The 26154-nt window shown below is 44.3% G+C and overlaps 1 protein-coding gene across 9 annotated transcripts in view; it reads right to left on the reverse strand.

Annotated features, from left to right (window-relative positions):
• ZMYND11 (zinc finger MYND-type containing 11) overlaps positions 1 to 26154 on the reverse strand; it is a 72767-nt gene that overhangs the window by 8719 nt on the left and 37894 nt on the right. For 2 of the 9 annotated variants that reach the window (XM_021690898.1, XM_044915559.1), the window contains 8 exons: positions 15009 to 15086; positions 12803 to 12895; positions 10583 to 10670; positions 10008 to 10063; positions 6875 to 6952; positions 5918 to 6036; positions 972 to 1179; positions 579 to 647 (listed from right to left, as the gene is read on the reverse strand). In XM_021690898.1, the coding sequence (XP_021546573.1) occupies positions 579 to 647; positions 972 to 1179; positions 5918 to 6036; positions 6875 to 6952; positions 10008 to 10063; positions 10583 to 10670; positions 12803 to 12895; positions 15009 to 15086 (789 nt within the window). The remainder of the gene's footprint in view (positions 1 to 578; positions 648 to 971; positions 1180 to 5917; positions 6037 to 6874; positions 6953 to 10007; positions 10064 to 10582; positions 10671 to 12802; positions 12896 to 15008; positions 15087 to 26154) is intronic. The other 7 variants (XM_044915560.1, XM_021690899.1, XM_044915562.1 and 4 more) reach the window with 5 other exon arrangements.

Consider the following 26154-nt stretch of genomic DNA (forward strand, 5'->3'; position numbering starts at 1 on the left):
GCAATCAAGACAGCAAATTCTGTGTATTTTAGCACAACTAAACCGATGGAAAAAACCCCAAAAACGTCTATGCAATTAATAGCCACGATAATTGGAAATAGGAACTTCGTCTATAAGTTTGTTGCAAATGAACACTACGGTCTTCGCTTCTCAGACTAAACAGAAATATATAAAACAGAAAACCCTTATCAATGTAGAGTCAGTGCTGTGGACTAGATTCATTAACAGACATCCTAAAGTTCTAAACCACTCCTCCCTGAGTAAGCATCTGGAATTGTGCCAAGAGGAACACCTGGTTTTAGAGCATGAATCTGTAATTTTGAAAGGCTGAACTTATACTTTCCTCCAGTTTTTCAACGTTGACCTAACTGAAGGATTGGGTTAATGCTTTGTTTTCAATAATGCTGAGTAAATATCAGAGTTCAGATGCAGACTGTGGGTGTGCGCGTTTTTCTAGCGACGAGGGCGGGCAGAAGATGGGGCCCCTGACGGCAGCGTTTCAGGGGCACTGCTGGACCAAACTGTCATGACCGTGGCCAGCACAATGCCACCTGGACGCTGCAACGCGGGCCACTTACTTCCTTTTTGGGTTCCACACTTTGATTACGTCGTCCTTTCTTTGCTCTTGGTTCCTGAGTGACCTTTAGCTGCGGGCATCATAAGAGGGGCAGCATGTTATTCCAGACAGTACGGACACTGGCCAGGGGCCCGCAGGTGAGCCGTGAGTAACCTGCCCCCTCAAGCCCACGCAGCCCCCACACACGGAGCTCCCGCACAGGGCAGGGACGGGGGCTGGCGTGCTGCGCACTGGCTGGCTCGCTGGTGAGTCAGGACCCGGGCTGTGGACTGCCTGTTTCGATTCCTGCGGCAGAGCGCTCAACCAACGTGTGTGTGGTACAAGGGGAGGAGTGCACGCTAACCGCGCTCCCATCCACAGTGACTGACAGGCAGCCTCTCGCGGGGACACCCACCTGCTCATTACTGGTGGATGAGATGCTGGACTCCGCCTCCTCCTCCCCTCGGTCCTCGTTCTTGGACTTCCAGAACCTTCCTTCACGAAGGAAGCGCTGATGAAGCTCCAGCTCGTCACAAGCCTTCTTCCAGCCCATGCTGCGCTTCACGTGCAGCCGGTGAACGTTCACTGTGATGTCCTGTATGTTTTCCGATGGGATCCAGGCCCTTCAAGAAACACCAGAGGCACAGTTAGAAACTTCCAGAACGCTAGTACACTCTATCCAGTGCAAAGCAGGGCCTGGGGTGACTCCACGCCCAGCGGCCGTGGGTGACGGCTGCAATGCAGAGACTCACCCAGGAGGAAGTGGGTGAGAACAGTTCTCAGAGCGGGACGACTCACGCGTACCTCAGCACTGCCCACAGCTTCCGTGAGCCAGGTCAGCATGTCACAGCTCCTACCTGCCCAGGAAGGCACTCACACCTGGCTCTGGGCAGACGAGAGCTGTAGGTCGTGAGTATACACAGATCGGACATACAACACAAGGGCATCCCAACTCTGTTCCCCACTCCATGACGTTGCTAGCACATCCGTATTCACTACACAAATCATCACTAATGATTTATCGTTCAGCAGCCAAGAACTCAGATATGAAAGTGTCTCTGAATTATGTGTAATACTGATCCAAAATTACTGGATGCAAAACTACATGCAGCTCTGCTGGGAAGAAGGCTAAAAACTCAAGAACATTTTCCTAGGCACTCACACCTTGACTGGACTTGCCTGTGTGCCCACCGACGGCACGACACACTCCAGAGTAAATGGGGCCTGCCCGTGGGATCCTGCCTCATCCGACAGCGGCAGGAGCTAGGGCCCAGATGGGCTAGGGTAAGCCGGTGATTCGGGGCAGGACTGCGTGGCGCCGGCACACACAGCCTCTGCCGGGAAGGGAGTGTGTCCCAACCAAGAAGTGAGGACAGTGCGATGCGGCGTGTGGCCAGGGGGCCTCGGGGATGTTCTGGAGAGAGGAGGGCGGCAGCTGGGCTGGATCTCAAAGGATGCAAGTGCCACAGGAGGGGAGAGAATCCCAGCGGAGGGAGGGGCACAAATGAGACAGAAAACGGTAAGGTGCACGAGATGTTCTCTAGAGCATCAAGTGGGGAAAGAGCACCTCACACACAGATTTATTCTTCCCAGTCCTCTAAGCGCACACGGTCAGCTTCCACCGGTGGCCTAGTGACGGGGGCTCAGACCCCTGCCTGAGGACCAAAGGGACCGAGGGAGTCACAGCACATACGCCTAAGCCATGAATACAGACCTCCACCTCGCAGCACAAGCTAAGCTATGTGCTTTACAATTTCAATACACAGTCCTAATGTTATAGCCTGGCAGCTGGACCCATGAAATTGGGACTGCCATGTACGTGTTTTTAAATATTCCACCCAGTGTCTCACCTGACAGTACGTGCTTCATTAGAAACCCTACAAAGTAAACGACAGTTAAAAGCTCCGAACTCTAACACAAAGACCACAGACGAAATCTGGCTTCCGGAGGAGCTCCCTGCCATTTGATCTTGAGTTAGTATCGTATTTACTCTTTAAGTCAACGATATTTATTGTCTATTATGTACCAGGCAGTATGTTTTCACTTTTTAAAAGCAGGGTTTCTGAGACAGATTTCTGTTGTTAGCAGTGTGGACTGCCTGGGATGATCTGTGACCCATGAGAGTATTTTTTCTCCTTAAATTATCTACTTATCCCTTGGATAAAATAAAATTGATTCACATCTGTTCTTAACATGAGACGTATTGTCTCCATGCGGTTCATACGGGCAGGCCTGTTCTCTTGGAATCCCTTCCATGACTGCAGATATCAGATTCCACTTTAAAGAGGACCACGGGTTATGCAATATGATCTACAAAAAACATCCTGCAGGGGCGCCTGGGTGGCTCAGTCATTAAGCGTCTGCCTTCGGCTCAGGTCATGATCCCGGGGTCCTGGGATCGAGCCCCGCATCGGGCTCTCTGCTCTGCCGGGAGCCTGCTTCTCCCTCTCCCTCTCCCACTCCCCCTGCTTGTGTTCCCTCTCTCTCTGTGTCTCTCTCTGTCAAATAAATAAATAAAATCTAAAAAAAAAAAAAAAAAAAAAAAACATCCTGCAAAGTAGGGTAAGTCTAATAAAAAGAAGTAGAATCTAATTTGGCTGTATCTACACATCTGTCGATCCTGAACATACACATTCTCCGACAGCTCGGTGATCTGTTGGCAAATGAACTCAAAATGGTGTGCCTCTTCCCGCCCATGACTCCCAGCTGCCTCCAGGAACCTGCAGCAGAGGGAGTCAGCCTTGCTGGCTGGCCCAACCTCTCCCTTACTTCTTCCTCGGGAAGGAAACCTTGCAAATCCTAGAAGAATCATGCTCCCATGGAGCCGTTCCTCCCAGAGTGTGACACTTGCTCAGGGTCTTGAGGAAGGGCAGCGTGTTCCACACGGAGCATAAAGAATAAGCGAGTCCAAGACCATTTTTTTGTATAAGGTTTTTTTCTCCCACCTATGTATAAAGACAGGATGAGGTGGCAGAAGTATTTATTAATAGTGACACTGAATAACAGTGTGAATGTACACAATACCACCAAGATGATCACTTAAAAATGGTTAATGTCGTAAAAATAATATGGGAATTTGCAGCTCGGGCCTTTATAAGCCATCTCTTCTTGGTGTGTGACATGTTGCTTCATTAAAACTCGTGATTATAATTGTATAAGGTTCATTTTTTGATAAATCCAGTATTCTAGTAAGATGGAGTATAACTTTAAAGGTACGTCCTCATCATTTACTTTAAGGATCGTGTTGGGTACATAGTAACGAGGAGCAGAAAAGGAAGAGGATTCTGGATTTCTTGTGAGGTCATGGATCTTTTTCAGCTGAGCTGTGGATGGCAGGGGTCTGTCCTGTGCAGGGCCTCACACACGACGTCAGCATGGAATATGTGTAAAATACAGAGTATGTTGTCAGAATGGCTGTTCTCAGTTAAGTTTCTGGGGGAGTCAAAAGTTAGATGTGAATTTCTGACTGGGGGGCTTGGCACCCCTAACCTCACTCTTGTTCGAGGGTCAACTGTATTTTCTACAATAAAGTCCTCAGAGTCCCATCTGTCCAGAACTGTTTTGATTAAATCTTCCAGGAAATAATAAATTCAGAAGAAAAAAACCTCTGTAAACATAATGTAATGTTGTAATTCTCTCTTCAGAACCCAAGTAGATTAGCTCACATGTTCTCTTAAAATATGATCTGAATAATATACTAAAGGACAAAAAAATACCATTCATGGTTGAAGATAGTGTAAGGCTGTCTGAACGTGGATGAAAAACTGTAACTCAGGCACTAAACAGTTCGAACATTTTACAAACCGCCCGAATTCTTGGTTTTTCTATGTTAACTAGATCTTCCGTCACGTGGGATCTGCAGTAACGCGTATCTTTATGACGTCCCTGCTGCCAACCATGCACCTCTGCTTCGGTGATTGTGTATAAAGGTTTCGTTAACCCTTGCAAGGACTCTTTGGAGACAGGTCTTACTGAAGCCCTGGCTGTGGGTGAGGGACTAGACAACGGTCTGCGACGGGGAGACAGAGCAGAGCCGCGATGCTGTCCTCTGCATTCCTGCCTCGCATGCGCTGCCTGTTCCCATGGCAGACGGAACACACCGGGTGTGATGCACTGAGAACACCGAAAACCACCACAGCTCGTTCACGTTGCATCACTTACATCTCCTGCCCCGACAGGGCCCGCTAAGCGCGCATCTGTCTGTGAAGGAAGTGAAGGAACTACTCTTTTGGAAATTAGTCGCAGGTTTCTTGCCACTAAACTTGTTTTTTTTTTGCTTGTTCATTTATTTCTTTTTAATTTTTTAAATTCCTTATTTAAATTCCACTAAAAATGCTTGCCACTGAATTTCTATTTAAACGAAGACTATGGAGAGGAATGCAGTCCCTTGCTGTGTAGCTTCTCACAGCAGTGACAACTGCACAAACCCCACGTGTCAGGCACACGGGAGGCGCTGCAGGACTCGCAAAGGCCTTCAGACCACGTCTGGGACGCGGTGCCTTCCCTGCGGCTGCCATGTCTGGGGACCCTTGTCAGTGTCCAGTCAGCCCTACTAGTGAGTATTACTCAGGACCATACTTCACCGCTCAATAAATGTTAAGGCCTTGGCATCACAACGAAGGAGGTAGCTATGATTTCATAGTACAGTTCACATTCTTTACTGTTGGGATACACGTATTCTCACATGACGAAAAGGTGAACTTTCAGGCTTTGCTATACACACCTCCCTAGCAACAGGAACCTAAAAATCTAGGTTGAAAACAAGGTCTGGGAGTGACACGTGTGTAATCCTGAACACACCTCAGATCACAGCATCCACACGGCCTCCTGCTCCCGTCAGTGACTGTGTGTGTGGCCCTGAACAGAGCTTTAAGACAACTGAGACCACATCCAGTCATCACAGACCGCGGAGCGGCCACACTCCGGGAGTCCTCCCAACCTCCTGCCTCACGCCGTCCCACTGTGTCAGGCACTGAAGCTACCACCACTGTCTCTGGTCACTGTCCAGTACGTGCTGATCCACTGGAACTGAGTAAACACTTTACAAGCCCAAATGGACAAAGCAAAACAGAAGGTAGAAATGACAAAGTATTAGTGATTTCCTATTCTGGGTAGTAGGTTTCCTGGTTTTATTAATTTTTTCCCCTGTACTTATGTATTCTATTGAATTCTCAAGAACAAAGGAAAAGATAATTAACCAAAATAAATCAATGGATAGTAAGTGCAAAAAAAAAAGGTGTTTCTCCAGATTAGAGTAAGTTCCAGGTTGTTTCTAACGGAGGGGCTCTCCGAACACCAAGGACCACCTGGCGGGCACCAGGGTTGCCAGGAGGTCAGCGGTGAAGGCGGGGCCATGCTCACCTTTGGTGATGGTGACCAAAGAAGCGGACGTCCACCTGGTTGTCCTCCTTCTGCAGGACTTTGGCAGGCCAGAATCCAAAGCCTTTCATTTTAGCCCAAACGAGTTCATGATTAGGTATCTGGAAATAAAATGTTTTACCTTGTCACATTGTTTTTTTAAATACAAGTACATCATTAGTAATAAACAACCTAGTAAGTATAGTCCATTATCTCGAAAGCATTTTTTTTTTTTAACTCCTAAACCCATAGAACTTTTTCTCAGATTGATTCTGCCTTTAAGAAATATACCAAAAAACTGCAATCTGCATAAAAGGAGCGATGTGGACCCTCAGCTCTTAGAAGAGACAGCCTGCAGCACTTATGGACAAGGCAGTCCCCACGGCCAGCCGAGGCATGTGAGTAACAGTGGTAAACACCATGTCCTCACTGCGCTGGGAGGTGCAGACCAATGCCTTGGAGCCGGTTAGGAATGGGAGTGTGAGGCCCTCCTCCAGGCTTACTGAATCAGAGAGACGCCCAAGTGCCTGGGAAGCACAGTGAGGTCCTGAAGAGGCGGCCCCTGGCGCCCAGGGCCTGGCTGCTGTCCCTCCAATCACAGGGAGCGAGCACCCTTCCTGAAATCATGTCACTCCAGGAGATAGCACACAACTACAGGCATACACAAAGCCTTATCCTTCTTGTGAAAGAATGAGGGAAAAGGCAGAAATTCACTTCGTTATATATTAAGGGACCCAGAGTTTATTCTTAAGTTCCTCATTTTAAAGTCAGAAATGGATAATGATGCCAAGTTGTTAACCCTGTGTTTCAGGTTTTATGCTCATTAAAACCACATACACTATGATAGAAAAATATCTCAGAAGGATTGTAACCCTTGAGCAAACTGGAAATAAACTTCCTTAGAATAGTACATCACACACTTAAGAGGTAAAAAACAGAAAATCACAAAATTTCACATACACAAGGATAGCAGAACCAATTGTCAGGACGAGCATTTGACAAATAGAAGCAATTCTTGCAAAGCTGTAGTTCATCCAGCTAGAAAAGAAAAGCAACTATTTTAGCCTACATAAAACATGAACATTCAACTATATAAAACAGATCCGTGTAATTAACATTCTCTCTCATGTGCATCATCAGTCTTGCATTTTCTTCCTAAGCTTAACCATTTCATTTTTCAATAAATACTGGGATAGCAGCCACTCTCCCGTTCATACCACCTGCATGTCTGACCTATGCTCCCAGCCTGGCCCCTGCTGTCCCACCGGTCAGCCCTCACATGAAATGCTATGTCCTCAGACAGGTCGGGCTGACCTGCCCATCATAAATAGCCAGTACCGACAGCAGCAGTTCTTACACTGCCTCGTTCCTCATTCTCTGCTCAGACCTTGTTTGCCTTCCTAACACTCTTTCACAACTTGTAAAGACATGTATTTTGTCTGTTTCTTTTTTGAGTCTTTCTTCAGAGTAAAGCCCCATGAGCAGAAAGCAGTACCTTGACCACCACTTTATCCCTAACACATTGCATAGCACAGAGCAGACACTTAATAAATATTTGTTGAATGAAAGAAAAAAACAAAGGTCAAACTTGAAATCAAGAAACAAAAGTTTTTATATAAATTAAGACAATTTTGCAAGATTCAGTATGGTTTCATGTGAATGTGTCCAATTAAAAAGACGTTCCCTAATATATAATTCATTTATTGTATAAATAAGAACTTTGTGGTCTGGGTTTTTTTGCCTGTAAAATCTATATAGGAACTCAAACGTGAATCTTTCATTTAAAGAGGTAACATTTCTGCACAGTGAAGGAAACAATCAACAAAACAAAAAGGCAACCTAATGAATGGGAGAAGATATTTGCAAATGATATATCCAATAAGGAGTTAATATCCAAAATACATAAAGAACTACCACACCTCAAAACCAAAAAAAAAAAAAATCCAATTAAAAATGAACAGAGGTACTAAACAGACATTCTTCCAAAGACTGTACACTCTGAAAACTATAAAACACTGATAAGAGAAATTGAAGATGACACAAAGAAATGGAAAGGCATTCCATGTTCATGGATTGGGAGAACAAATATTGTGAAAATATTAGCAATCTACGCATTTAAAGCAATCCCTAGCAAAATACCACCAGCATTTTTCACAGAGCTAGGACAAACAATCCTAAAATTTGTATGGAACCACAAAAGACCCTGAATAGGCAAAGTAATACTGAAAAAGAAAAGCAAAGCTGGTGGCATCACAAGAGCAGTTACAGAAGAGGAAACAAACTTTCTTTGTAGAAGTTACTTAACAACTATATCTAACTCCCAGGATTTCTGGCAGCATTATTTCCACGTATATCAGACGTGGAAACAAAACTATTCAAGCTCTATTACAAAGCTGTGATCACCAACACAGTATGGTACTGACACAAAAACAGACACACAGATCAATGACACAGAGAAGAGACAGCCCAGAAATGGACCCTCAACTCTATGGTCTACTAATCTTCGACAAAGCAGGAAAGAATATCCAATGGAAAAAAGACAGTCTCTTCAACAAATGGTGTTGGGAAAACTGGACAGCCACATGCAGAAGAATGAAAATGGACCACTTCCTCATACCACACACAAAAATAGACTCAAAATGGATTAAAGACCTCAATGTGAGACAGGAATCCATCAAAATCTTAAAGAACACAGGCAACAACCTCTTTGACCTCAGCTGCAGCAACTTCTTGCTAGACATGTCTCCAAGGCAAGGGAAATAAAAGCAAGAATGAACTACTGGGATCATCAAGATAAAAAGCTTCTGCACAGCAAAGGAAAAGGTCAACAAAACTAAAAGTCAACCGACGGAATGGGAGAAAATATTCGCAAATGTCTTACCAGATAAAGGGCTAGTATCCAACATGCATAAAGAACTTCTCAGACGCAACATCCAAAAAACAAATAATCCAGTCAAGAAATGGGCAGAAAACATAAACAGACACTTCTTCAAAGAAGACATACAAATGGCCAACAGACACATGAAAAAATGCTAAGTATCATTCGACATCAGGGAAATACAAATCAAAACCACAATGAGATAACAAGTCAGGAAACGACAGATGTTGGTGAGGATGCGGAAAAAGGGGAACCCTCCTACACTGTTGGTGGGAATGCAAGCTGGTGCAGCGACTCTGGAAAACAGTATGGAGTTTCCTCAAAAAGTTAAAAATAGAACTACCCTGTGATCCAGGAATTGCACTAGTAGATATTTACCCAAAGGAAACAAAAACACTAATTCAAAGGGGCACATGCACCCTGATGTTTATAGCAGTGTTATTTACAATAGCGAAACTATGGAGACAGCCCATATGTCCACTGATGAATGAATAAAGAAGAGGTGGTATATACACAATGGAATATTACGCAGCCATCAAAAAGAATGAAATCTTGCCATTTGCAACAACATGGATGGAACTAGAGAGTCTTATACTAAGTGAAATAAGTCAGTCAGAGAAAGACAAATACCATGTGATTTTACTCATATGTGGAATCTGAAAAACCAACCAACCAAACAACAAAAATAAAAGCAACTCATGAACACAGAGAACAAACCAGTGGTTGCCAGAGGGGAGGGGGGGTGGGGGGGGCCCCATCAGCCATAAAGTTAGTCAGTCTCAGGGATGAGCAGGGATGCTGTCGGTCCCAGTGTAATGACGCTGTGTGGTGCGGGAAGCACTACGCTTGTCCAGATGAGCGGTAAGTGATGGGTGGACTTGGAAGCCTGACATTACCACAACAACGTATGTCAACTACACTTCACCGTAAAAATAAAAAAGAGGCTAACATTTATTGAGTGTCTGCCCAGTGCCACACACCTGCCTGCCTCATGTAACCAACACCCTTGAGAGCAGTTACAGAAGAGGAAACAAACTTTCTTCGTAGAAGTTACTTAACAACTAGATCTAACTCCCAGGATTTCTGGCAGCATTATTTCCATGTATGTCAGACATGGAAACAAAACTATATTTAAGGGAAATGGCAAAGCTGAAGGCTTGTGAGAGTGGAACTCTGGAGAGCAGCCGGTGTCGCACTGTGGGGGGTGGGCGGTACCTCGTGACAGGTGTCCTTGTACAGCATCCGTGCTATGTCCGCCTGCTCACTGTCTGCTGTAATTAAAGGCAGAGATGACCTATTACCAGTAATCTAGAAACGCAAGACGGCCCCAAGTAATATATTTACATCTTCTTTCAGGGAGACACAAGTGGACAGGTACCATTTTAAACAAAGATGTCTATTTTAAATAAAGTTCAGGCAGCAAAACAACATTTTACGGGCAGCTTTCATGGTGCTTTCAAGAGAGCACTGAACCTCTAGGTCCAGACGGCCTCTTTCTTTCCCTTGGAATGATGGGACATTAATTAATCAAAGTGCTTTAAAAAGCCCCTCAACTAAGTTTATGTCTAAAACTATAAGGAATAACGTTTTCATCATTTACTGTGGAGTTCTGGGCCACTTTTATAAGCCAAAACCACATTACCAAATATTTTTGAGTTGAGACCCTGACATTATTACTTAGAAATCAATAAAGTATTAATGTTTTGAATGTATGTTCTGTCAAAGGTATTTCCCGACACGGAACGTAAATGGTATGGAGAAACATGCACAGAAAAGAAAAACCATTCAACCTCCATAGAAAATCACGGTGTTGTGCAGAAGCAGCTGAGCGTCCGCTTTGAATTCTTCGTAACTTCGGTACTTTCCTTCATTCACCTTCTGCAGAGGGCGACAGAGTCTAGTATTACACAGACAGGGTTAGAGCACGGGGACACAGCAGAACTTTCCAGGACACTATGACCGCTCCCATGTCCCACAGCATGGAAGGGACACATGTGAGGACCTGGACAAGCCCACCTGCAGCTGGAATATCACGGTCAGGCGGCCCCCGCCCACCCCGCTAAGCTGCCGGCTGAGCTCCGCCTGCCACGTGCACCTCTCATTCTGCGGCGATGAAAACACACTGCTTCTGAGCGCTGTGACGAAGGGGAGCTCTGCTCAGTGCGCTAGGGAGACCCGAACTACACACCTACCATCTGTACAACACACTGTACAAAGACTGAAAAAAGACAACCACTGTTAGCCTCTGTGACGCTTTACCATGACCACGAAGAAGACACATTTATAATTCTGAAGTGGGACTGGGAACTGAATTATAAATAACTTTAAAATAAGGTCCTAGGTGCATGCCACGCAAGGGTTCCTCCTACACTAGACGCTGTATACGAAGGATTTCCATCACTGGGCTCTCTGTTGCTTTGCCTTCAGCTGCCAGAGAGAAGGATTATGGAGGGAATTTGAGGGGTTTTTGCAGGGGAGGCAAAGTTTTTGGAAGAAGGGTATGGCAAAGTTATTTAGAAGTAGCAGGGAGGCATTTTCTTATCTTGGTGATACTTTTAGGAAATCAGCTTGAAAATAATGTAGACTACAAAGGCCTTTAAAGAATAGCTAAGATCCCGCCTTTCTGTTGAAATCCTCCGAGACCCACTCCAGTTGTCCTTTCTTCGAGAAGGCTTGCAGGATGCCCCCTGCTGGAGGTGCTTGCCCCTGTGTGCCATCGATGGTCACGGGGCCTACTGACAAATACTGACATCTGAGCCCCACTCTGAATTTCTGATTGCCCTGGGCTCGGTCCGCCCAGGCACTGGTGTGGTCTACAGCTCCCTGGTGATCTGATACACAACCAGCATTCTCAAAGCAACTCTGTGATTTCCAACGTTTGCACCATCGTGGCCTCGACTTTGGTCTATACTGCAAGCTCCTGAAGATACAAAGTCATGTCTTCCTCTTTCTTTTCCTTACAATGCTGTTTGTTCATGGACGGCACTTGCTAAGCACAAAGCTAAGACACCGTCAGCCCAGCTGGTGTTCTCTACGATCAGACAGGACCCGACTAGGGGAAGCATGGAGGTGCCCTCAGGAGAAGAAGAAGCCGAGCAAAGGTGGGGGCATGAGGGGGGCAGGAAGGGCAGCTGGGCTCTTCAGTGTCCTCAGGACATTAGGGTCTAGGAAAACAGGCTTTGCTTGAGGACACGAAACCTGGGGGCAGGAGGTCAGGTGAAAACGTGAAAACTCCTTGTTTTGTTCCAGGCTCTGCTGGCCACTTTATAGGGACCAAACTTCATTTCCCCTCTTCTACTGAACTACTACCCCTTCAGTCTTTCCCAGCGGCCAAGGGATTAAGAAACTTGTAAAATGACTTAGAATTATTCCTATGGTCTCCCTATAAACTATTATGGCCAACCACAAGGTCTTACATTCAAAATGACACGTCAAGTACAGAATTAGTAATTCAGCAACCCTAACTAGAAACATGTTAAATGTTTTAACTGGATTTTATTGCAACTTATAATTACATATTAACAAACCCATCAACAATCCTTGGCTAGGAAAGGTAAAATTAAGAACTCTAAGAATAGTTAAGTTTTCTGGTTACAATCTTTGTGTGTTCAGGTTCATTTCATTGCTTCCCAGGACTCTAGTCCTATGCTCTAATGTTTCCTTGACAGAGCCTCTGAGTAGCAGATGCTCAAGCTAAGAAACCACGTCCAGATGGGAATCCTCGAATCTGAAACATTAAGTTGACCCGACTACACGGCCTCTCAAGAAGCGACAGGGGGCTTCACACCAGGCCGTTCACCAAGGACGCCCGATGTGTGCACAGAGCAGGTACACGGCATCTATGCAGCAGCAATGCCCCCGACAGGGGCCCTGCCGCTTATGTTTTAGGAAGAGGATGGGCAGGCACTCCCTCAGGGAGGAATGGCACCAGCATCATGTGCAGTTGGGAGCTGCTGAGTCACCTGGGAGCTCTGGGTGTATCGGAAACAGGACCAAGGGCCTGGCTTTACCTCCTGTATGGTGGGGACGTCGACCGCCGAGTGCACCAGCCTCCGATACATTGGGTGCTTGTTGTCCTTGCCCTTCTTATTAAGGTCTATCGCCTGAAAGGTCAGCAGATACATCACTTTCAAACACAGCCCGAGAGAGACAAGTGAAAATTTCTCAACAATAGAACTTACCAGAAAAATGTGCATGTACTATATAGTTTAATGTGACATTTTTAGGGTTTTGATAGAAAGAACATTTTGGAAAATTCCACTTCGTTTTAGACAGTATCGATGAAAATGTTCATTTTGATAAATGGAATTAAAAATGTAAAAATATTAATGTTTCTACAACAAAGGAGGCAGGAATATACAATAGGGAGAAGGACGAAAGGACCACTTTTGATGTGAATTTGAATTTCCCTGATGGCTAATGATGTGGAGCATTATTAAAGGGTGCTGGGAAAATTGGACACTTCTTTTTTTTTTGAAGATTTTATTTATTTATTTGACAGAGAGAGACACAGTGAGAGAGGGAACACAAGCAGGGGGAGTGGGAGAGGGAGAAGCAGGCTTCCCGCCAAACAGGGAGCCCGATGCAGGGCTTGATCCCAGGACCCTGGGATCATGACCTGAGCCGAAGGCAGACGCTTAACCGACTGAGCCACCCAGGTGCCCCAAAATTGGACACTTTCTTACACCACATATAAACATAAACTCAAAATGGAGTAAAGACCCAAATGTGAGATCTGAAATTATATAAATCCTGGAAGAAAACATAGGCAGTAAACTTTTGCACATCAACTTCGCAATATTTTTTGGATATGTCCCCTGAGGCAAGGGAAACAAAAGCAAAAATGAACTTTTGGGACTTCATCAAGGTAAAAATCTTCTGCACAGCAAAGGAAACAGTCAACAAAACAAAGAGGCAACCCACAGAATGGGAGAAGATATTTCCAAATGACATATCTGATAAAGAATTAGTATCCAAAATCTATAAAGAACTTATCAAACTCAACACCCAAAAAAACAAGTAATCCAGTTAAGAAATGGGCAGAAGACATGAACAGACATTTCTTAAAAGAAGACATCCAAATGGCTAATAGACACATGAAAAAATGCTCCACATCATTAGCCATCAGGGAAATTCAAATCAAAACCATAAGGAGATACCACTTTACACCAGTTAGAATAGCTAAAATTAACAAGACAGGGAACAACAAATGTTGGCAGGGATGCGGAGAAAGGGGAACCCTCCTACACTGTTGGCGGGAATATAAGCTGGTGCAGCCACTCTGGAAAACAGTATGGAGGTTCCTTAAGACATTAAAAATAGAGCTACCCTATGATCCAGCGACTGCACTACTAGATATTTACCCCAAAGATACAGATGTAGTGAAAAGAAGAGGCACATGCCCCTCAATGTTCATAGCAGCAATGTTCACAATAGCCAAACTGTGGAAGAAGCCGAGATGCCCTTCAACAGATGAATGGATAAAGAAGATGTGGTCCATATATACAATGGAATATTACTCAGCCATCAGAAAGGATGAATACCTACCATTTGCATTGACACTGATAGAATTAGAAGGTGTTTTTAGAGGGTGTTATACTAAGCGGAATAAGCCAGTCAGAGAAAGACAAATACCATATGATTTCACCTGTACATGGGATCTAAACAACCTACCAACCAACCAACCAACCAACCAACCAAAAGAAACAGACTCTTAAATACAGAGAACTGGTGGTTGCCAGAGAAGGGGAGGGTCAGGGATGGACAGGAATAGGTGCAAACCTCCACTTGTAAAATAGGTTAAGTCACAAGGACAAACAGGGCATCATAGGGAACACAGCTAATAACACTGTCATGACACTGTGTGACTATTCTTAGTGGGGAGCATTGAGTTATGTAGACAAATGTCAAATCATGGTGTTGTACACCTGCCACTAATAGAATACTGCATGCCCACTACACTTCAATTAAAGGTTTTGAAAAATAAAAGATGAACCAATAGAAATGTATCAGCAGAGAGAAGCAGTGACGATCTAATCTAACGCAGCTAAAGAAATGCCCATCAAAACAAGCCTCTTATGTACAAAGGAGCTTCGGCGGCAGCATTCTGCACCCTTCATGCTGCTGTAAGTGGTTCCGTGTCCCTTACTCCCTGGTCAGGAAGGGACAGGACTGGAGCACACTCTGGGAGGTCCTGAGACCCTCTGTAGGACTTACCCTCTCCTTCATGCGGGAGACGATGAACCGCAAGTATGTGCTCATCTCCTGTTTGTTTGTGTTTTTCTTCTTGATGCTCTGTTAAAAATAGAAAAGGCCAGATATAAAAATGTGATTATTTACAGGTCTGTATTCATGTAAAAGACTTTTATACATAAAAGATTACAGTATGCAAAGACTATCAAAAGATGCACTATTTCCAACGTATTTGATACAAAGAAATCTTTGAAACGTGCATAGCATTTAATGTGACAATAAAATGGAAGTTGTTGTATTTGACATAATACCTTAGAGAATTATGCATTTTTTCTTGATATTCAGAACTTCAACCATTTTCAGATAAAACAAATGATGACATAATAATGACATGATGTAGAATCACTTGTTTTACCAAAAAAAAAAAAAAAAAAAAGTTGTCCAAAACCCTTTAGGGAACATTTTAAATTAGTAATATTGAAGGGTAAATTTCAACATACATTATTCTTCATTTAAAAGGTTACTGAAGTCCATGTCATCTATGAATTCTACAGTACAGCTGCACACCTGCTTATCTGTTTTCAAGGGTTATGGAGTCTGTGCAGTTAAGAACTCCAATTTCTATCAGCCTGACCTAAAGAGCTAATTAAGTTTTTCAATTTATGTCTCAGAAAATCTAAATTCACGTGAAGAGAAAAAGACAGGATTCTCCCTTTCACGTCTTTCCTAGACAGCGAGCAAACAAAGATGAATGTCCCGTTTCCTCTGTCGAGGCTGAGGCCTCCCAGCAGACCCCTACCCTACAGAGGCAGCACCTCACACGACTGACTAGCTGTGGCCAGGATGTCCCAAGCCTTCACCCCCTTGGGCCCCCAGAGGACGGGCCTCTGCCCACTGGAGTCACTGCTCCCAAAGAGCTGTACATGCAGGAAGTCATCCTACTATGGTCACAGACTGGAGGAAGGAGCAAACATTTCTCAGGTAACTAAGAATTCTTCACTGTGGCATGAGTGAACTGATCACCCCCACACACACGACGTTATCTGAATGGAAAATGGACAAACACGTTCTTTCCTGGAGATGTGGTCCCTTCCCAGGGTGCCTGGCTGGCTCAGTCAGAAGAGCATGCAACTCTTGATCTTGGGGTTGTGAGTTTGAGCCCCATGATGCGTGCAGAGATGACTTAAAATAAAATTTAGAAAAATAATAAAAAATAACCCTGGCCCCTTCTTTCCACTTCTCACCTGGACTCTGACACAATTACTGCTTCTGTTGTGCTCGACTAATGTATGACCTGTGCACACAGTTTTTTGTTTTTTTTTTTTTAAAGATTTTATTTATTTATTTGACAGAGAGAAACACAGCGAGAGAGGGAACATAAGCAGGGGGAGTGGGGGGAGGGAGAAGCAGGCTTCCCGCTGAGCAGGGAGCCCGATGTGGGACTCGATCCCAGGATCCTGGGATCATGACCTGAGCCGAAGGCAGACACTTAACGACTGAGCCACCAAGGCGCCACTGTGCACACAGCTTCTAAGTGATACCAGTAACAGAGCAGTTTTCAAGCCTGTCCATACCCAGAGACACTGGTGAACTTCTGGGAAACGCAGCTTGGGCTTCAACCAGCGAGCACACGAGCTGAGATTTCTGAGGGAAGGTCCCTGTGCTCTGTATCTCTTTGTTCACTCACGCATCCGCTCGTTCCTCAGTTGGCTGGGACACATGGCCAAGACCAAGCACCCTGGTGCAGGTGTGGAGCTTACCACGTGAGGACCTTTCCTGGACTCCAGGTTTAGAGTCTTTGGCGGGGGGGGGGGGGCACAACTCTGGTGTAGCTTGTGGACCCTCATTTTTCACAAGACCCACAGCCACACGTGGGAACTACAGCGGCTCCCTCCCGAAACCCAGCACCACTGAGAAGGACACTTGTGCATCTGCATGCACACGGCGAGTGTGCACAGGACTCTCGGGGTCAGCTATTCCTGATTTGGGGCAAACGTTCTTGCAACATGGACATCCTGCCATGCACTGCTTTCTACATAAATGAGCACCTTGACGGACTGTTGGAATCGGGGAAGAGAAGGGGTTAAAGGCCAAGAAGGCTGCAGTTTTTTTCACCCCCTGGGAAACTTATATTCTCCTAAAAAGAGAGAATAAAAACAAAAGCTTCCAGCTCCATGCTCTATCACGTTAACTCCAAAATATTTTGGATGTGCTACTAAAACTGCTGATCCCAAATATCAGTCTGATCATTAAATCACAAATCTGTGTAAATTCAAATAAAACATCAACCTCTATCAGGTTACAAGTCTTGTAAAACCATCCACAGGGTTAGGGTTGTTTTAACAGGTGACATACAATTTACGGGACCTAGACAACCAACACTTCACGTAACAAAGCATAATTTCAGTGCTCACTACGTATTATTCGACCTTCCCTCAAGGAAGCAGAGCAGGAATACTCTCGCCTCTGGGTCTCCCTTTAAATACCTGCAGCTCAACCCGGGGCGCCCTTAAAGAGAGGAGTGTGGAGTGGGGACTCCGGGACAACGGCCCTCTCCCAGCGACTGGGGATTCCACATTTGTGCAGGAAGATGGTTTTCCCTCTCTGTGCTCTCAACATCAGCCTATGAAGTACTTCACTCTTTGTCAGAATCTAACCCCTTTTGTTTGTTTGTTTAGAGACTTAGAAAATAAATCGATTCAAAATCTGGTGACAAACATGGGTCCTCCTGCAGGTGTCTGGACAGCACAGGGTTCTGTGCCTGGAGACCTTGGCTGCCCTAGGCACTCCCAGGGGGTGGCAGGTGCCTCCTTCCCACACCTGCAGGCCGTGGGCCCCGCTGGGGGAGCTCACACCAACAAGAGACCCTGAACACATGTGGCCTCTCCCTACAGTTCCTCAAGACCAAACGTTTGCCATAAGATGCTCCCACACTTGCTAACCTTATGGGCTTGCTTTCTGACACTTCCCTGTTACAATTTAGAGATTTAGTATTTCACTGAAGAAATGAATGAAGCATTGCAGCCTCTGGTCAGGGCGGCACCGTGAGACTCGGGATTTCCTAGGTGACATCCACACACTGTTTCAATTGTGCCTGTCAGCCAAACCAAGACACTGAAAGTGGCTTGAGAAAAAGCCACTTGAACAGAAATTAAATGCTATTCTGTTTATAACATAAAGAAGCAGATTGCTCTTAACAGCAAGGTCAGAAAAACAAAAATAAAGCTTTTAAATATCTGCAGGCTATTTCAGACCCAATTCTTTCTCAGGCTTTGAAGACCTGTATGCATTGTCTACTTGCAGGACGCAGGACCTCTCAAGAAAGGCCTCTCTGCGACCGTGTGCGGCTCAGATACAGCCCAGTGAGTTCTGGTAACTGTTCCCATCACCCGGCAGCATAGGGATAATTTTGGTCAATGTCTACAAATAATTGGGAGAGCCTCTGCATCACATGGCCAAAGTTGTTGTAACCATTTTCAAAGGACAATAATCACACGGCTGAAGGTGTGTTACAAATGTGAGACTAAAGTAAGATGCTGTCAAACACACGACAGATGCCCAAGGGGCTGCTTTCCTTATGGGGAAAAATAATAGAAAATCTTAAACATCTTCTTGATTAAGGGATTCTTCCCACCACCACCAACAACTGCTGGGTCTGAGCAAACTGAATGAGGCTAGGTGGATGACACAGAGAAAACATGAATCAGGTAATTCAGCCGCACTCAGGACCTTACTGTGGTTTTGGCTGAAAGAAGGTATGAGTAACCTTTGATGCCCAGCTGATTACTGACAGGGATGCCCAAGCACCATGACAGGAATAAACACTCAGGACTGAGTGGCCTGGAATTTTCAATGTTCCTTAGAGACCCAGCTTTTTCAGCCGCAGAAATGTATTTTAGCAAAAAATGAGCTTGTGGAAACAGCATCCCAGCATACCTAGTACCCAATGAAACAAGTGTGCAATCAGAGGTCCAGGAGTCTTCTCCATAGATCCCAGATCTGTGCTGCTAGAGTTGACCAAATCCATGTCCCCCAGTCTGTGATTACACAAAAGGGTGTCAGACTCTCCTGGGGATCCCCAATATCCAGGGAATTCTTCCTGCCACAGGGATAGAGCAGCAGTCGACAAACCTCGGTGAAGGGCCAGATGCTAAATATTTTAGGCTCTGAGGACACAAGGTAGATGCCTGCACCACTCAACTCTCCTACTGAACTGAGAGGAAGTCACAGGTTAGCACGTACAGCGCACAAGCATGGCTGTGTTCTTGCAACATTTTGGGATGCCGAAATCTGAACTTCTTATGATTTTCACATGTCACAAAATACTATTCCTCTCCTTGATTTTTCTTCAACCATTTGAAAACGCAAAACCCATTCTAAACTCGTGAACAGGATGCAAGCTGACGGGCCTGACTTGACCCATGGGCCAGAGTTTGCCAACCCCTGGAACAGACTCTGTGTTCTGTGAAAACAGGGACCCCAAGGGTCCAGCTCAGCCCGCTCTTCGCCAGGGCCTTGTCCAGTATGTGGCAACACAGTAAGTGCTCAATAAATACTAGCGGAAGAACTGCTAGCAGTCATCACTGACTTCGCTGCCGACTAGAGAAAATATTCCATACAGCTGAACTCAACCACAGGAAATCCTTCCAAGTGTGAAACAGTTGTTCAGAAGCCAGCTGGTTAGCATACTCTGGCCACTCTCTGCTGCTTTGTTCAATTGTGGCATGTAAACCGCTTCAGTCCCAGCTGACACCTAAATAGCACCTTGGCCTCCAAGCATCAAGGCTCCTGTCAATGTTTGTGAGCCCACAGACGTCTAAGTCACCGGCTGGAAAGTCCTGGGCCCCAAGGCTGTGTTCTCAACAACACCCAGGTGACTGTGGTGCAAGGGGCCTCGAGTGTTGCTGCAGGAAGAACCACATCTGCCTATAAATTACCTACGGTACTTGAGGAATCAGGAAGCTCCAAGCTCTCCTCCATAACTATCTGTAATCACACAACAGAAAAGACTCATGATGAATGTTATCTGCACACAAACTGCCCGTGCTGTCATGGCAACCAGCAGCTCTACAGTATCCTGCGTAGCCACGGGTAATGATGGAGTATGAAGAGTCACCATTTATAGGAAACCCCGGTATGAGACTTGCACAGCAGAGCTGGCCCGGGGCAAGGGGCTTGAAGTCCAGCCACTTCTCCTTCTGCACCACGGAAGCCCCGGAGCCCCTTAATGACAATCACTTACTAGGATAATTTTCTAAAAATATACCTGTGTTCAGTCTTTTTCACCCCCCTTCCCAGTACCAACACCCTGACGTTACCTCTCCTCTGCACGACTGAAGGGCAGAGCACCACATCTACCGACAGTGTGACTGGGCGAAAACGCAGCTTACCCACGTATGCTTGTGCAACGCACCGCATTTAACCACGTGGGTCCCCCGTGGCTCCATCCTAAATCCCACAGCCATGTGCACTTGGCTTTCTGGTAACAGCTTTTTTTTTTTTTTTTTTTAAATACTTAAGTTAAAGGAATTTCAATTTAAGTTTTAAAAAACCTCCCGTAAGCAGTCACGGTTATGACTTCTTAGTCACAGGTAAATGTTGGAGTTCGGAGGGCAATTCAGGAGGGTTCTTGGAAACATGTTGACAAACACAACTTGATCACAAGCTACTCCCCAGCTGGGAAGTGGGTCCAAAATCACCAGTACAGGGTTTCCAGACTTCTCATCCTGATTCACAAACAGCATGGAATGGTACTCCCGCTGTATCTGTATTAATGTTTACGAAGTCAACTCCTTCCTATCTGACTGAGGTCGACGAGTTTTGCCTAAGTTCAGATGATACAATCGGCATGTAGCATCCAGTCTATCAAAGCACAGGCTCAGATTAATTCCACACAAAGTGACTAGTACGGTCAGGAGTGGCAGTGTTTCTACATCCACTACATCCACGTACTCACAAAGACATTGCTAAAGTACCGGCTAGGGGGTCCAGGGGACTCAGCCGGGGAAGCGTCTGCCTTCGGCTCAGGTCATGATCCCGGGGTCCTGGGATCGAGCCCCACATCGGGCTCCCTGCTCAGCGGGAAGCCTGCTTCTCCCTCTGCCTCTGCCCCTCCCCCTGCTCATACTCTCTCTCTCTCTCTGTCAAATAAATAAATACAATTAAAAAATAATAATAAAGTACTAACTAGAGAGAGGGGGGTGCTGTGCACATCAGGAAGTTTATCCTTCAACATCAAATGCCCTGTGGGGGCCTCTGGGCTCCTCTGCGCGTTACAAAGATTGGGGGATAGGAAAGGGATATTCAGGAAATTTCCTGGGACACAGGTCCTGTGTCGACCTGTTCCTTCCCCCTTCTATACAACACTAAAGAACGAGATCTGAAACACAGAGGCCACGGGTATCCTCGGTGGGATATGCCTCTCCATTCTCTTCTGAAAATAAGTTACAAGTCTCTGTTTTCGGTCGGGGAACGAGTATCTCTTATTCTCTGCTTCATGAAGCTGTCAGCCACAGGAATACTATCTGCCTCCCTCTCCACGCCCCCCCAGACATTTGCAGAGACAATAGAAGAAAACTGTGCCCACTCTCTAAGTATTTTAAGTTCATCAATACTGGAAACACATATGAGCATTTATGTATCTAGATTAAGTTGGAATCATCCTGATGTAGAAACCAGCTCAACTATTATCTCTTAATCTCTCAGAGTAAAAAGTAAAGGTTTGGTTTAATTAAAATTAACTTATTCAGCAAAAGATACATCAGGAAGAACAAATATACCACCACTCAAAACACTTCACACCCATATCCAAGCTTTCTGGCCATAATGTTTTTAAATTCATCATGGAAAGACAATGTAGAAAATGTATGGTTTTCTTTCTTGTTTGGGTCCAGGTCAGATGCTATATCCAATTTTAAAAACCCTTTGGCTTTAGTAATATTCCCATCACATTTTCCTATAGTCAAGCCTGTGATGAATAGCTCAACAGCCTCATAAAGGACTTGGTTCAAAGATCTTTTTAAAAGTAATTTTCTATTTTTTGTTGGTATAAAAATGATATGATCCAGTTGGCTTTAAAAACTGTAAAAAAATATTTGGCTCATGTTCATTTTGTATTTTTTAATACTGATTGTCTACCATACAACAAACAAAAACAAAAAGCTTCTACTTCTCTCCATTCCAGATTTGTTAATATGGTGGAAAACCTGACTCACCTATGTTCAGGGTGAAAATATTCACAAATTTCCCACATTAACCGAGAGAAACAGACCAGAAAGCAAGGGCAATTACAGTCTCGTAGTCGACACACCATGAGGAGTACGTGTTTTCAAAGTATTTTCATTTAGCATTTTGTTCTATTTCATTCTGAACATTAAATGAGTGACCAGCCTACTTTGGTAATTAAAAAAAAAAACTGTACTCCCAACACACCGAAAAGAATGAAAAATGGATTCAGAAGTAAATTTCTATCTCCAGTTTCAAGAAATAGCTTTCATCATGGTTTTTTCTTTAGCCACCTCAGCAAGCACAAGTCCCACATTGCAAGTGACTCCAACTTGGCTCCCCCAGAACTCAGCGATACCCACACGTTGGGGCCAACCTATCAAACTCCAGGTGGCGCCTCATGGCCACTGAGTCCCGGTTTAGTTTTAGTTTAAAGCAGTGAAATGCCTTCATTTTCATTATCTGCCAAATAGAAATCTGGGTCGTGGGCCTCATAAGGTCTGCTCAAGGGCCCAGTGATCCCACGGGGCAGCGGAGAGAGATACCCTGCACCCCCACAGAGAGGTCTGCCTGGCAGCATGCAGCAAGCTCAGCAGTAGTCCAGGGACCTTAGAACACATTACTTTGCCCACACATTACAGAGCATTCGAAAAGTTATCAAACATTATCCTGACGTTTACCAGCTGGAGCACAGCAGAAAGCACGCAGTGCATGCACACACATGGACATCTGCATGTGTGGGAAAGAACACGCCTGCACATACATGCACACAGGCATGCACTGCGTGTTTGCACACATGCAACAGACATGTGCACACGTACACACATGTGCACATACAAGACAGATGCACAAAGAAACCCCTGGTCCCACATCCATGCGCACACAACACACACACACACACACACACACACACCATGCAGGGACACAAACGCACACGTGCAGGCCTGCCTTCAATGACCAAAGCATCAAAAGATAAGGTGACTTTGTGATTTGGAAACTATGTAAAAATGAAGCAACACTGAAATGAGACATCCATTTGTATCCTATCACACTGGTGACAGAAAACTGGAAAACACTCATGTTGGTATAAACAGGTGTAATCTTCTGGAGGGCAATTGGTGATTTTTATCATAAATTAAAATGTGCCCATCCTTTAAATTATGAATTCCACTTCAATAAATTTATCCTGTGAAAGTGATCAGACAGAATTACATAAATACCTATTGTTTATAAGCGATTGACTATACTGTGTTTTAAAGATGTATCTTCTAGGCAAATAAGATCTTAAAAGCTACCTTCACTTAAAAGTTATGATTTTCTCATTTTTGTCCTGAAAAATTAATGGCTATTTCAGGAATATAAAATCCAAACACACTCGACTATAACAAATTACAAACTTCATTTGCATACAGAAATAAATTATAGCGAGAAGACTGTTCATGAGAGCGTGAGTGTAGCACGGTTCTGGGCATGGGGGGGGACGTGGCCCCTGACAGGTAAGTTTCAGGCCGATACTGCTGGTCAGACAGGACAGTGGGGATGATGGAAATGTGCATCAGTAGGGAATAACCTAGGACTCACCCTACTAAAGATACCTGGGACAGTGCTGAATAGATGCACACTGGCTACATTCAGTCACGTATGTGAAGTTACACAGTCACAGGACAAAGGGAGGGCATGTGCACACATGCGTGTGCTCACGCACACAGAGAGAGGTCTGTGAGGACATCCACCTGCTGTGCCCTAGCATTTCTGGAAATGTCATTTTTTCTTTATCCTCCTCTAAATTACTTGAATTTTTTATAGATAACTATGAAAGAAGTAATTTTAAATCCCCCCCTTTTTTTAATGAATGAGAGTTCCCTGTAAGAGTGTAAAACAGTATGTTACTAGAATTTTTTCAAAGCAAAATGTTAACCTGACATTCAGAGGCTACTTTTCAAGAATAATCTACCCTGTCTGTACAGTTTAATTTTTAGAAAGACAGACATTCCAAAGAAATATCCTCAGGGTTGTGAGATCCTTGAGATTTACTATGAATGCTAATATAATTATTTTAAATACAGAAAACTTTCTATCACTGCCTTCTTAAAATATCTGGAAATAGATATAGGAGATAAAGCTGCTTGAATAGCTAACTGCTGCTGAGACCAATTCTCAGTGACATTTTCAATGCTTTCATTTTACACAGAAACAAAAGTCTTCTGATCGCTATAAGATACTAGAAATATTCAAGTTTAGATAGTAATGGATGGCTTCCACCTACTATTTCAACCTGCACTGAAATTTGGCTCTGGGCATCTTATCTTCAAAATTCCTCATGAGTGTGTCTAGTTAATCTGTACTCTTTCTAAACACTAATGGAAAAGGAGACTGGGGAGTGATATTCTGATCTGCAACCACGTTCTTTGTCCCAGTCTCTACACTTTCTGCTCATTAAGTGCAAGAACATTTAAATTTGCTCGGTTACTTTCATATTAGATCACAAAAATTGTTTTACTTGAAGTTTTGACACTATTTAAAAACACAAATCAACCACAAGCCTTTCCTTAAAGATACTTGAAATCCCCTTAGAATGTCAAGGTTATTATGACCCCTTCTCCCAGGAAAGGAACTGTTAGCACGTATCTTTTTCTTGAATGTAACAATTAAAACAATAGAATAGATCCTACACAGAAATAAATATTTCTTTAGATGTTTTAAAGCTCAAAATAAAACTCACCATCCCCAACCCAACATAGTTTTTTTGAGCCTCCCCAGAGTGTCTCCCAGTCTATGAAACCACTGTGGGGTCACGAGTGTTTACTGACTCAGCATCCCTGCCACAAGCTTAACCCTCTCACAACATGGGCAGGTACAAACTGACAAAGATGAAAGGAAAATCAAAGGATAGAAAGAAAGATCGGGTACACTGAGCGCCACTTTGGCTACCATGTTTCTGTGTGGTCCAGTGACTCTCTGAAATTTAACAAAAACCATCTAGTCCGTCAAAGCAGAGCAAACACACGTGGAAAATGGGACCTGACAACTTGACAGTGAATTCCTACAAAAGTAGCATTAGACATTTTCTTCAAAGGTATAATTGTTCAATTTCCACTCAGGAATATAAAACAGCCACAATAAAGTTTAACCCATCTTCAAAAATCCCAGTGTTTTTGCTCAGTCTGTACTATGAAATCTGTGGCCGTAAAGACACTGGGGCATCAGGAATTGTACTTCCTGAAGGCCAGAGTCCCTCCTATCTGATCAGCAACCCACCTCTTTTATATTTTTACTACCTTAATGCTCTTGTTCTTAAGATCTCATTAATACCTTACTTCAAGTGTTAACTATTACCAGAAAACAGATATTTGCTTTTAAAGACGTTAAGCGTCTGCCTTTCGGCTCAGGTCATGATCCCAGGGTCCTGGGATCGAGCCCCACATCAGGCTCCCTGCTCGGCGGGAAGCCTGCTTCTCCCTCTCCCACTCTCCCTGCTTGTGTTTCCCTCTCTTGCTGTGTCTCTCTCTGTCAAATAAATAAATAAAATCTTTTAAAAAAATAAAATAAAATGCACAATCCAAATCCATAAAAATAAAGTATGAATATTAATGCAGTTTCCACACCCCCAGTTAAGCTAATTTCATGGAGACATCACAAATTCTTGCAGACACCAAAGAGGACGTCTACAGCTTGAGGCTTGATACTGATACATGCAGATTCAGGGATTTATCAATGACCTAGCATTTAGGCATTTGATAATGAATCATCATTACACACCATATTTATAATGCCACCCTAATGATCTCTTGTCTACCAAGTATGTAGTGTAGTAGTGGTGAGATTAAGTATACCAAGGTAATATACTGAGTGTGTACACCAGTGCTGGTGAGATGAAGTATACTGAGGTAACACACTGAGCATGTACGTAACACTGGTGAGGTGAAGTATACTGAGCCTGTACAGG

This window comes from Neomonachus schauinslandi, chromosome 5 (genome assembly GCF_002201575.2).
Source record: "Neomonachus schauinslandi chromosome 5, ASM220157v2, whole genome shotgun sequence".
NCBI lineage: Eukaryota > Metazoa > Chordata > Mammalia > Carnivora > Phocidae > Neomonachus > Neomonachus schauinslandi.